General features: G+C 48.4%; 1 protein-coding gene across 16 annotated transcripts in view; it reads left to right on the plus strand.

Moving 5' to 3' along the window:
* WWC1 (WW and C2 domain containing 1) overlaps positions 1-10,839 on the plus strand; it is a 175,539-nt gene extending 164,700 nt beyond the window's left edge. For 4 of the 16 annotated variants that reach the window (XM_015141371.3, XM_077937427.1, XM_015141375.3 and 1 more), the window contains 4 exons: positions 1,668-1,760; positions 5,839-6,090; positions 8,923-9,047; positions 10,020-10,839. In XM_015141371.3, coding sequence (XP_014996857.1) covers positions 1,668-1,760; positions 5,839-6,090; positions 8,923-9,047; positions 10,020-10,086 — 537 coding nt within the window. In that variant the 3' untranslated portion in view covers positions 10,087-10,839. The remainder of the gene's footprint in view (positions 1-1,667; positions 1,761-5,838; positions 6,091-8,922; positions 9,048-10,019) is intronic. The other 12 variants (XM_015141372.3, XM_077937429.1, XM_077937428.1 and 9 more) reach the window with 3 other exon arrangements.
* Positions 10,840-11,412: the final 573 nt, after the last annotated feature.

An 11,412-nucleotide genomic window follows, 5' to 3' on the forward strand; every position in this document is an offset into this window, starting at 1 on the left:
GTAATCCCAGGATATTGAGAGGCTTAAGTGGGAGGATCACTTGAGCCCAGGAGTTTGAAACCAACCCGGGCAACATGGTGAAACCTTGTCTCTACAAAAAATACAAAAATTATCCAGGCACAGTGGCATGTGCCTTTAGTCCCAGCTACTTGAGAGGCTGAGGCGGGAGAATCACTTGAGCCCGAGAAGTCAAGGCTGCAGTGAGACGAGAGAGTGCCACTGCACTCCAGCCTGGGCGACAGGAGTGAGGCCCTGTCTCAAAACAAAAACAAAAAAAAGAAAGAAAAGAAAAGAAAAAACCCCCTTCTGGTACCACATGCAACCAGTTTACATGAACCTACCCCAGTTGTCAAGATGGCACACCCTTCCACCTGCACATTAGTTTCATCTCTGAGCCCTAACTACAGGCTGGAGCCAGGAGAGCTGGTGGCCTTGGAACCAAACAGACTGGGCCTTGAACTCTGGTTTTGATGCTCCCTAGCTATTCAACTTTACAAGCTTCTTAATCTCTCTGGGCCTCAGTTCCTATCACGTTAGAATTGTTTGAGGATTAAATGAAACTCTCACTAAAGCACCTGGCATGCAGCAGGTGCTCTCTCCATGTGGCAGTCATTATTTTTACTATTCAGCGTCTGGTGCTGGTTGAGGCCCTGCCTAGCCCAGTGGCTATTTCATCAGTCTGTCCCTGGAGTTGCTGTGTTTGTCAGCTTAGCAGGACTATTAATATCATTATCACAAGTAATTATCAATAACCACAGAAACAGCTTCTCAGGAGACCTGCAGCAGTGAAATGACAGCTGCTAGACACACAAGCACAATAGCATCGGCCTCTGGCAACCCCACCGACTTTGGAAATAGGACTCAGAAAGAACTCCCCACCCTGCTCCCACCTCCCAGGGGTGCTGTCATCCTACCCACTCTCTCGTGCTCCTCGGGGGGCGGGACACACTCTCAATACAGAAGCTTCCCATCCTGACTGTAGGCCTGATTTCCGGTCTTAGATGGGGAATACTAGCCGTCTGGGGGGAGTATAGATAACTCAGTGATTGAGGGGATGCCTACGGGAAAGTTACGATCTGCCCCATTATCTCTAAGGATATGGTCCCTGAGGCTTTGCCTTTAAGCTGCCCTTTTCTTTTTTAAATATCAATCTTGACAGCGGCTCCATTTAAGTCAGTAAAGGCAGTCTCTGTAGACACCAGGGAACAGTTGATACAAAAATGCCCTTTGTGTAGTAGGTCAAGAGGGCAGTATACACTGAAGTCACACTGCCCAGTGTCCAGCCCTGCTGTGCGACTGACCAGCTTGCCAACCTTGGGCCAGTTCTGCAACCCCTAAGCTTCCGTCACCTCATTTGTGAAATGGATTTGCTCCTATCACATGGGGTTGTTGGAAAGGTTCAATGGGATATTCGTGGCATTTAGCATCCTGCAGATACTAGCATGGAGATGAAGCAGTGTGCGTCATGCATACTACATGCTCAATGAATGTTCACTTATAAAGAAAGGAAAAGTCAGAATGAAACCCGGAACAGGAAAGTCTGGGCGTTTGCAGAAGGAGAGGAAGGACTGTGCTGGGCGGAGGAACCTGACCTCCCTCTGGGCTTCAATGCACCTTCCGGAATGCACTCGGACCATGTTTAACATTCCGTGACTTTTCTCTTGCAGCTGAATCGGAGTGATAGTGACAGCTCCACTCTGTCCAAAAAGCCACCTTTTGTTCGAAACTCCCTGGAGCGACGCAGCGTCCGGATGAAGCGGGTAAGAGTCACCTCGAAGCTATTTTTCTGCTCCTCCCCCATTGCCCCAAGCCCTGTGTCCTGCACACACGTCTCCTGATGGCTGGCCATTTCTCCTCAGCCACCGGCTTGAAAAATGTTGCTCTCGCAAGCATGCTGGTATTTGCGAACAGATGTTTGTGAACTATGAGGCCTGTGTAGCCACTGGGGAAGGTGCCAAAGGGTAAATGTATTTGTCTTATTATGACAAATAGGTTAGAAGAGTGTGTACACTTGGCCTTGCCTTCCTAGATAGAAATCAAAGTCAGTAAGAACTGACAACCCAGCTGGATGCAGTGGCTCACACCTGTAATCCTAACAGTCTGGGAGGCCGAGGTGGGAAGATTGATCACCTAAGGTCAGGGGTTCAAGACCAGTCTGGCCAACATGGTGAAACCCCATCTCTACTAAAAATACAAAAATTAGCTGGGTGTGGTGGCGTGCACCTGTAGTCCCAGGCTGTACTCGGGAGGCTGAGGCAGGAGAATTGCTTAAACTCAGGAGGCGGAAGTTGCAGTGAGCTGAGATTGTACCACTGCACTCCAGCCTGGACAACAGAGTGAGACTCCGTCTCAAAAAACAAAAAAAGAACTAACCAACCCAACATGTCACAGTCATCAGTCAGAGAGCATCATCTGACAGGAGCCTTCCTCATACAAGACTCTGCTCGGTGTGTCTGTCATCCAGGCCCCGTGACCCTCCTGCTGGCAGAGAAGCTGGGTGCCTCTGAGCACCAGCCTGAAGCAGGGAAGCCCACAGGGAAAAGGTTGCAGATTTGCCCTGCAGAAGCCTCCCGGCCTTTCCTAGTGGAGACTGAGTTGAGCGATCCGGATGGGGTGGGGGTAGGCAAAGGAGCGACCCCTGATTTGTGTTTGACCACTAAGGACTGCAGCAGATGCAGGGGGCCCTCCCCACTTTGGGCTTTCAACACAAGTTTAAAGCAGTTCTGTCTAATGAGTTTGCAGAACTGGAAGAAACCAGGAGCCAGAATGTCAGAAAGAAAAAAAGAAAGAAAGTGAAGCAAAAGAGAGCATGGAGGGAAAAGATAGTGCCAACAGCCCCCAGTAGGGGCAGGCACCCCCCTTCTCCTGCACTGCTTGCTGACAGCCAGAATCTGGTCCTTTGCCTGACATCCTACATCCTAACAAGTCTGAGGGGTAGCTGGAGAGAGCAAGAGAGAGACAGCAACGCAGGAGGGACTACGCAGGGAAGGGAGAGTGTGTGGGTGTGGGAGAAAGTGGACGTGGCCTCAGGTGACAGAGACAACCAACTGCCCACTCTGGGTCCCCCACCCCAACCCCCTCTTCTGTAGCTGGCTTGTACTGCAGTCTCTGGAGCACCAAAAGTTACCTGGGGAGCTTGGTGACGATGCAGATTGCAAGGCCACACTTCTGACCCTTTAATTCAGGCAGCTGGCATGGGCCCTGAAAACTGCATTTTAACAAAGCTCCTTAGGAGTTTCTGGAGCAGATATTCATGATTCACCTCTGCAGAAATGCCACTGATCTCCTACTTGCTCCCCCTGCATTTCCCACAGCTCCCTTCTAAGGCAGGCCCCCCAGAAGCAGGCCCCCTTCATCACCCCCTGTTCCCCTTACCCAAAAGGATGACTTACTAAGGGAGCCCCTGATGGTGGGTCTGAGCCCACATTTCCCTCAGGTCAGGAGAGTCCAGAGGCTGGGCCTGGGCCCTTGGGCACTGCTCCTTGCTTCCACGCACTGCCTGAGCTGTTCTCTCTCTACTGCAGCCTGCCCAGCTTCTTTTTTTTTTTTTTTTTTTTTTTTTTTTTTTGAGACGGAGTCTCGCTCTGTTGCCCAGGCTGGAGTGCAGTGGCGCGATCTCGGCTCACTGCAAGCTCTGCCTCCTGGGTTCACGCCATTCTCCTGCCTCAGCCTCCCGAGTAGCTGGGACTACAGGCGCCCACAACCGCGCCCGGCTAATTTTTTTTGTATTTTTAGTAGAGACGGGGTTTCACTGTGGTCTCGATCTCCTGACCTTGTGATCCGCCCGCCTCGGCCTCCCAAAGTGCTGGGATTACAGGCGTGAGCCACCGCGCCCGGCCTGCCCAGCTTCTGAGACTGGACATGGGTCAGACGAAGCAAAAGAATCTTTATTTGTTGCTCTGAGTACTTGAGCCATGTAGATCACTCAGCTGAATTTCCTTGATCCTGCTCGTTTTTAAGCACAGAGCAGACCACGTTCAACCTAGAAGAGTGTTCTAGAAATTCTTCCTAGAGCTGTCTTATGTTCCTAATAGTATGCTTGCCAGCCTTGCAAAATGAGACTAGGTCTTATGGTAATGCTTCTTATGCTGTGTCTGAGATCTCCTTATTGGTCATTGTATTTGTTTTCTATTGCTACATAACAAATCACCACAAACTTTAGCAGCCTAAAATAATACAAATGCCTTACCTCACAGTTTCCGCAGGTCAGGAGTTCAAGCACAGGTTAGCTGAGCCCTCTACCCAGGGTTTTAGCAGGCTGAAACCTCTAAGTGTTAAATGGCCACATCCTCATCTGGAGGCTTGACTAAGGAAACATCTGCATCCAGGCACTGCCTCCAGTTGTTGGCAGAATTTATTGCCTTGTAGTTTCTTGCTAGCTGTCAGCTGGGGGGTTGGGGGAGCATTTTCAGCTCCTAGAGGTCACTCTCAGGTTTTTGCCCTGTGGTCGTCTCTATAACATGCTTTATTTACTTCTTCAAGGCCAGCAGAAGAGCCCGGCCAGGAAAAGCCCAGGCCGTCTTTTAGGGGCTTACCTGATTAAGTCAGGACCACCTGGAATAATCTTCCTTTTGATTAACTCAAAGTCAACTGATTAGTGGGAGTGATAGTTCATATTCACAGGTCGCATTGGAATTGAAGGAGAGGAGATTATACAGGGCATGTATATTAGGAATGGGATTTGAGAAACCATTTTAGAATTCTGACTCCCATAGTCATGAATTACTGTTTTTTAATCATTAGTGATTTGTGATGGGAGGAGAGTTAATGGTCGAATTAATCAGGGTCTTTTACGTATAGATAACTGAAGAAACTAACTCAAATACAGCTTAAAAATGAAAGAGGGAATTGTTGTCTAATTTAATGAAGAAATCCAGGATGTTGAACTACCTTCAGGCATGACTTGATCCAAAGTTTGAAATGATGTCATCAGGCCTCAGCCCCCTTCTCATGGCGTTGCTCCCTCTGTACAGCTTAATTCTCAAACAGGTCACCCCACAAGTAAAGATGATCATGATTAGTCCCAGGTTTATATCTTGAAGGCTTAGCAACATCGGTGTAAAGACACTGCCTCTTTTCCAAGCAGTTCAGCAAAGTGCCAGAATGGAGTATTAATGGCTGGGCTTTCATAACATACTCACCTCTGAACCTGTCACTGAGATTCAGATTGGCCAGGTTCAGGTCACATTCCTATCCCTGATGCCCCACACAAAGCAGGTGGATTGAGTGCAGAGGAGGAGATCGCCAAGGGAAGGTGAGGGCATTGTTACTCTAAGGCTGGGGAAACAAATGCTGGACAAGCAGAAACAATAGGGGCCCATTACAGGAACACAAAATCAAGAAGACATGACTTCTGCCCTTAAGCGGGAACAGACCTGTATTGGGGAAACAACTTCAGAACAGTACAGTGACAGGAATCAATAACTGAGAACGTACATATGGAGGGTGCTGAGAGTACTGAAGCTGGCACAGTGTACAGAGAGGGCGGGTGGGGACTGCAGCCAGCTCCCTGAGGTGGAACTTCAACTTTACCACACATGCCCGCCCTATGGGACTTAACCTCTGCAAGCCTCCTCGGTGCAGATAACCCTCAGGACCTCCTAGGTTTGTGAAAATGAAACGAGGTTATGGAAATGAAGTGCTTAGTACCATTCCTGGGACATAATAAATGCCCAGTAAACATGAGCTGAATGGGAGAATTCACAACAGGCTTCCCAGGGAAGGGGAAGCCCCATTCGAAAGGAGTGGATGCCTACAGGTAAACAAAGAGAGGGTATTTGAGGGTCAGAGGAAGGGGCTGGGTGGGCTCACTGGGCAGAGCTCTAATAACAAGAGAAGCCATCCCCACCCCCACAGCCTTCCTCGGTCAAGTCCCTGCGCTCCGAGCGTCTGATCCGCACCTCGCTGGACCTGGAGTTAGACCTGCAGGCGACAAGAACCTGGCACAGCCAACTGACCCAGGAGATCTCGGTGCTGAAGGAGCTCAAGGAGCAGCTGGAACAAGCTAAGAGCCACGGGGAGAAGGAGCTGCCGCAGTGGTTGCGTGAGGACGAGCGTTTCCGCCTGCTGCTGAGGATGCTGGAGAAGCGGGTGAGTGCAGCCTCGAAGGCAGGGGAGCCCTGCGCTCTGCCCCAAAGAGTCAGGGGCCACTGCCCCAGGGAAGAGAGGCCAGAGCTCATGATGCATCCTACAATTCCCACCACAGCTTCCACTGAGGGTGTTCCACCCATCACTCGTTCCCATCAGCAGAGGGATCCAGGAATCCCTTTGCCTACTCGACGTTATGAACCTTTCACCTGGCTGCAAGGCCCATTTACTGCACTTGTTGATGTGTTTTTGTATGCAAGCCCTTACTGTTCACACATGTACTCATCATGCAGCTCTTCATGAAATACATTGGGGACCCAATCTGTGCCACAGCACACACTTTAACAGAGTAACAATAGGACACTGACCTGCCTCGGTGCCTGCCCAGGAAATCCCACAGGGCAGCCCTTGCCAAAGGAGGAGAAGGGCTGGTCACACCAGGGCCTTCTGCTAACAAGCGTGCCCTGGAGTACAAGTCTGCTGGCACCTCTGCCCTGCTATAATAAGTTTAAGGGATTTAGGGGTTGATCAAGGAGAAAAATATAACCTCAAAATGGTGTTAGCACACAAGTTTTATATTAGCTGTGCTTTTTTTTTTTTTTTTTTTTTTTTGGAAGACATGTTTTCTCTCTGTCGCCCAGGCTGGAGGGTGGTGGCATGATGGCTCACTGCAACCTCTATCTCCCAGGCTCTATCGATCCTCCCACCTTAGCCTCCTGAGTAACTGGGATGACAGGTGCATACCAATATGCCCGGCTAATTTTTGTATTTTCTGTAGAGATGGGGTTTCACCACGTTGCCCAGGCTGGTCTCGAACTCCTGGGCTCAATCAACCCACCTCGGCCTCCCAAAGTGCTGGGATTACAGGCGTGAGCCGGCGTGCCTGGCTTGGGCTACACTTTGACAGGTTTGCATGCCGGGGAAGCCCCTCACAGCATGAGACCTTCCAAAGGTGCTGGGGGCTACTGCCCGGTGTGGAGGAAGGCAAGGGAACTCCCAGGGGAGAGCTGGGGAAGAGGGGCCATCTAGGTTAGGTAGCTCTGCAGGACGATGGGGAGTCTCTGGGTCAGGGAACTCCAAAGCACAGCAGCAGCTCGGGGTCTCTTACAGGCCCAGGCTTTATCTATGGCTAGCAAATGTTGGGTACAATTTCACAGGGTATGCAAAACTGGAAGGTTGTATATTTAAAAGTTGCTTATTTGAGCTATATTTAAAACAACTGGAAGGGTAAAAATTTGAGTGTGGCACTAGCAGGCTTTTAAGGTCCCAACAGGTCCCGCACTGCCATGAAGAAACAATGTAGGGCCAGTATCCAAGGGCCATTCTCTACCCCTTTATGAAAAATAACACCTGCCACTCTGTGATCACCACCCACGGCAAGAAAGACCTTTGCTAGTTCTCTCTGCACACAGCCAGACTCGCTGAGAGTACCTTACAGAGGGTGCCTACCTGAACCGTCAGGACCATCAGCTGAAATCTCAGTGCTCAGGGCAGGTGGTGATGCCCTACGGCAGGAAGATGATGCTGGACTTCTTAGGCCTGGACTGATGTGGGAGCTTCAGACTGACTCTGGCAGCTCTGAAGTTCCAGAAAAGTTTATTTCTTTCTTATTTATACCCTGTTTACTTATAAACAGGATTATAACAAGAGCATTGAGGGGAAAATAGAAAATTGGAAGGCTTGATGGAGGAGAGGAAATAAATATATCCCAAACCTAAAGTAACCTAATAATAGTTAGTTATTATATTGATCTTTGAGCTTCCTGGTAGCCAAGGCAAAAAGAGATCAGAAAACAAGTGCCTATGTGCCCTACCTTAACACTTGATCTTAGTCAAAAGACTGAGAAGTAATACGTGCCCTGACTTAAGAAAAACAAACTGAGAAAACTTGACCTTTCAAATAGTTAAAAAAAAAAAAAAAAGGTAACATCTATGACTTCTAACAAAGAACCATTGAAATGATGGCTTTATTTACCAAAATTCTGTCTTTGTGCAATGTTTTCAAGTATATGGTACATGGCTATTTTAGGGCTGTCTGTGGTTTGTTCTCAAAAGTGTTTGTATACATTTACATTAGGAGGAAGGGACATAGTGTTATACCCAAGCCTCTTAAGAACTACTGCATGGCTTGGGACTGGGTTTCTACCACTTCTTAGTAGTCTGACATTAAAGAAATTTCTTTTTTTTTTTTTTTTTTTTTTGAGACGGATTCTGGCTCTGTCGTCCAGGCTGGAGTGCAGTGGCCGGATCTCAGCTCACTGCAACCTCCGCCTCCCGGGTTTACGCCATTCTCCTGCCTCAGCCTCCCCAGTAGCTGGGACTACAGGCGCCCGCCACCTCACCCGGCTAGTTTTTGTATTTTTAGTAGAGACGGGGTTTCACCGTGTTAGCCAGGATGGTCTCGATCTCCTGACCTCGTGATTCGCCCGTCTCGGCCTCCCAAAGTGCTGGGATTACAGGCTTGAGCCACCGCGCCCGGCCTAAAGAAATTTCTTACTATGCTGGAGCCTCAGTTCCCTGGGTAAAATAGAGGTAATAATGTCTACCTTCCTGAGTGGCCTGAGGATTAGAGGTAGTACACATTTCACCAGGCAGCCCTCATCTCCTCAATTCCTCAGATCCACACAGGTATTCTGTTTCCTGGCCCCAAAAATCTACTCACTCAAACAGATGATTTGAGCACTTCCCATTATGGTTCTGAAAGAAGTGGATCCCACGGGGAGCAGGAGTGAGGGTGCCATCCCTACAGGAGCCCCCTCTATTGTGATAGGGAGTTCTCCTTGCCCCTTTCTGGAGGACCCCTCCACTGACTCAGGGCCCTGCTTGCTTTGCCCAGCAGATGGACCAAGCAGAGCACAAGGGTGAGCTTCAGACAGACAAGATGATGAGGGCAGCTGCCAAGGATGTGCACAGGCTCCGAGGCCAGAGCTGTAAGGAGCCCCCAGAAGTGCAGTCTTTCAGGTAAGCAGAGGGCCCCGACAGCCCCCTCTCCCTTTCTCAGCCAACCCATGGCCTTAGTCTTCTGTCTGTGGTCTTACTGCTCCCATCCCTTGCTCACAGAGCACTGGCTTTCTCTGTAACAGATGTTCATCCTCCGCCAAGCCATCCCTGGCGATCCATGAGCTCTGCAGCACTCTTCCCCCAGCTGTCTTTATCAGTCCCCACACAACTCGAGCTAATTTGTTAGATCCTCTTGTTTAATGAATAAGCCACCTGCTCCAGCCTTTCCTCGTAGTGTTTTCATCACTGGTAATTGTGGAGGGTTGGCTGAATGATAAATAAGCCTGTGGGTGATGGATGCTCGCTGGGCCTCCCTGGCTCTGCCTGCCACCTGCTAGGATCCCAGGGAGGTGCTTTCTTGCCATGCTGGACCCGGATGTATTCTCAGAGGGTCCCAAATGCCATTTGGCCTGGGCCTCCCATCCACGGAGGCCCTAGCATTTAGACTTCTGATGTCCTCTCAGATAAGGTACACATGTTGTGTATGTGCTAAAAAAAAATTCCTTTGTGGAATATAAACATTTAAAATGTACATTTGTACAACTATCTTTGGGCATCTCTTAACTTTTGAACAAATTGAGAATCTAAAACAAACAAACATTGGAAGTGGCCAAACTCTGAAAAGCCTCTGATTTGATTTGAACTAAAGGTCATTGTTCATGCTAATGGTCTTTAAAGCAGTGGTTCTCAACCAGGCGTGATTTCTCCCCTTGCCCCTGGAACATTTGGCAATGAGCATGCATTTTGGGTTGTCGTAACTGGAGGTCAAGGATACGGCCAGCGTCTAGAGGGTAGAGGCCAAGGATGTTGCTAAACATTCTACAGTGAATGTATAGGACAGCCCCCATGACAAAGAATTATCCTGCCCAGAATCTCAGCAGAGTAAGGTTGAAAACCCCTGCTCCTGCTCTAAAGGGATGGTCTCTCTTATAGGGAGAAGATGGCATTTTTCACCCGGCCTCGGATGAATATCCCAGCTCTCTCTGCAGATGATGTCTAATCGCCAGAAAAGTATTTCTTTTGTTCCACTGACCAGGCTGTGAACATTGACTGTGGCTAAAGTTATTTATGTGGTGTTATATGAAGGTACTGAGTCACAAGTCCTCTAGTGCTCTTGTTGGTTTGAAGATGAACTGATTTTTTAGTTTGGGTCCTACTGTTGTTATTAAAAACAGAACAAAAACAAAACACACACACACAAAAAAAAACAGAAACAAAAAAAAAAACCAGCATTAAAATAATAAGATTGTATAGTTTGTATATTTAGGAGTGTATTTTTGGGAAAGAAAATTTAAATGAACTAAAGCAGTATTGAGTTGCTGCTCTTCTTAAAATCGTTTAGATTTTTTTCAGTTTGTACAGCTCCACCTTTTAGAGGTCTTACTGCAATAAGAAGTAATGCCTGGGGGACGGTAATCCTAATAGGACGTCCCGCACTTGTCACAGTACAGCTAACTTTTCCTAGTTAACATATTTTGTACAATATTAAAAAAATGCACAGAATCCATTGTTGGGGGGAGGGATTCAGAGGTGCATCCATGGATCTTCTTGAGCTGTGACGTGTTTTTATGTGGCTGCCCAACGTGGAGCGGGCGGTGTGATAGACTGGGCGGGCTAAGCAGCCCAGTCTATGTGGGTAACAGGCCACGCTGGTCTCAGATGCCCAGTGAAGCCACTAACATGAGTGAGGGGAGGGCTGTGGGGAGCTCCATTAAGTTTTATCTCCATCAATAAAGTGGCCTTTCAAAAAGAATCTTCCTCTTGCTCTCTTTTTCTTTCCTACCCCTCACTTCATCTGTTTCCCTGATTTTTGAGTCTCCCCTTTCCAGTCATTTCTTTCCCACCCATCCTGAGTCCTGGAAACGTTTATTTTTTTCTTTTGCCCACTGTTTTCATTTGCTCATTAAATTAAAATGACGGCTCGGCTCATTGGGAATCCACATGCCCAAGTTAGATTGGGGATATGCTCTCTGTACTGTCTCCTTCTATGGAATTCCACCCCACCCAATGAGAGCTGACTTCACCATTTCTTCATATGAGCATCATTCTGTGTCATCCCCAACCCAGGGGTAGTAGATGCTACAGCTTGTGCTTCATGCTGCTCCTGTGGCCCCTATCCCTACCAGGGTCTATTGCAGACAATCAGAAGTCAGCTTCTAACAAATAGCAACAACCACAAATCTCTTCCTCCTTTCTCTCTGACATTACCCTGTGCAACTTTTCTCAAAGTCTGTTGCACCACCCAGCAAAGCATGTTGCACCAGCTGTATCAGAATCACCTGGGGCAGCCTATTAAATATACGGACTATTGAGACCATCCTGGCTA

The sequence above is a fragment of the Macaca mulatta genome, chromosome 6, assembly GCF_049350105.2.
Source record: "Macaca mulatta isolate MMU2019108-1 chromosome 6, T2T-MMU8v2.0, whole genome shotgun sequence".
NCBI classification, from domain to species: domain Eukaryota; kingdom Metazoa; phylum Chordata; class Mammalia; order Primates; family Cercopithecidae; genus Macaca; species Macaca mulatta.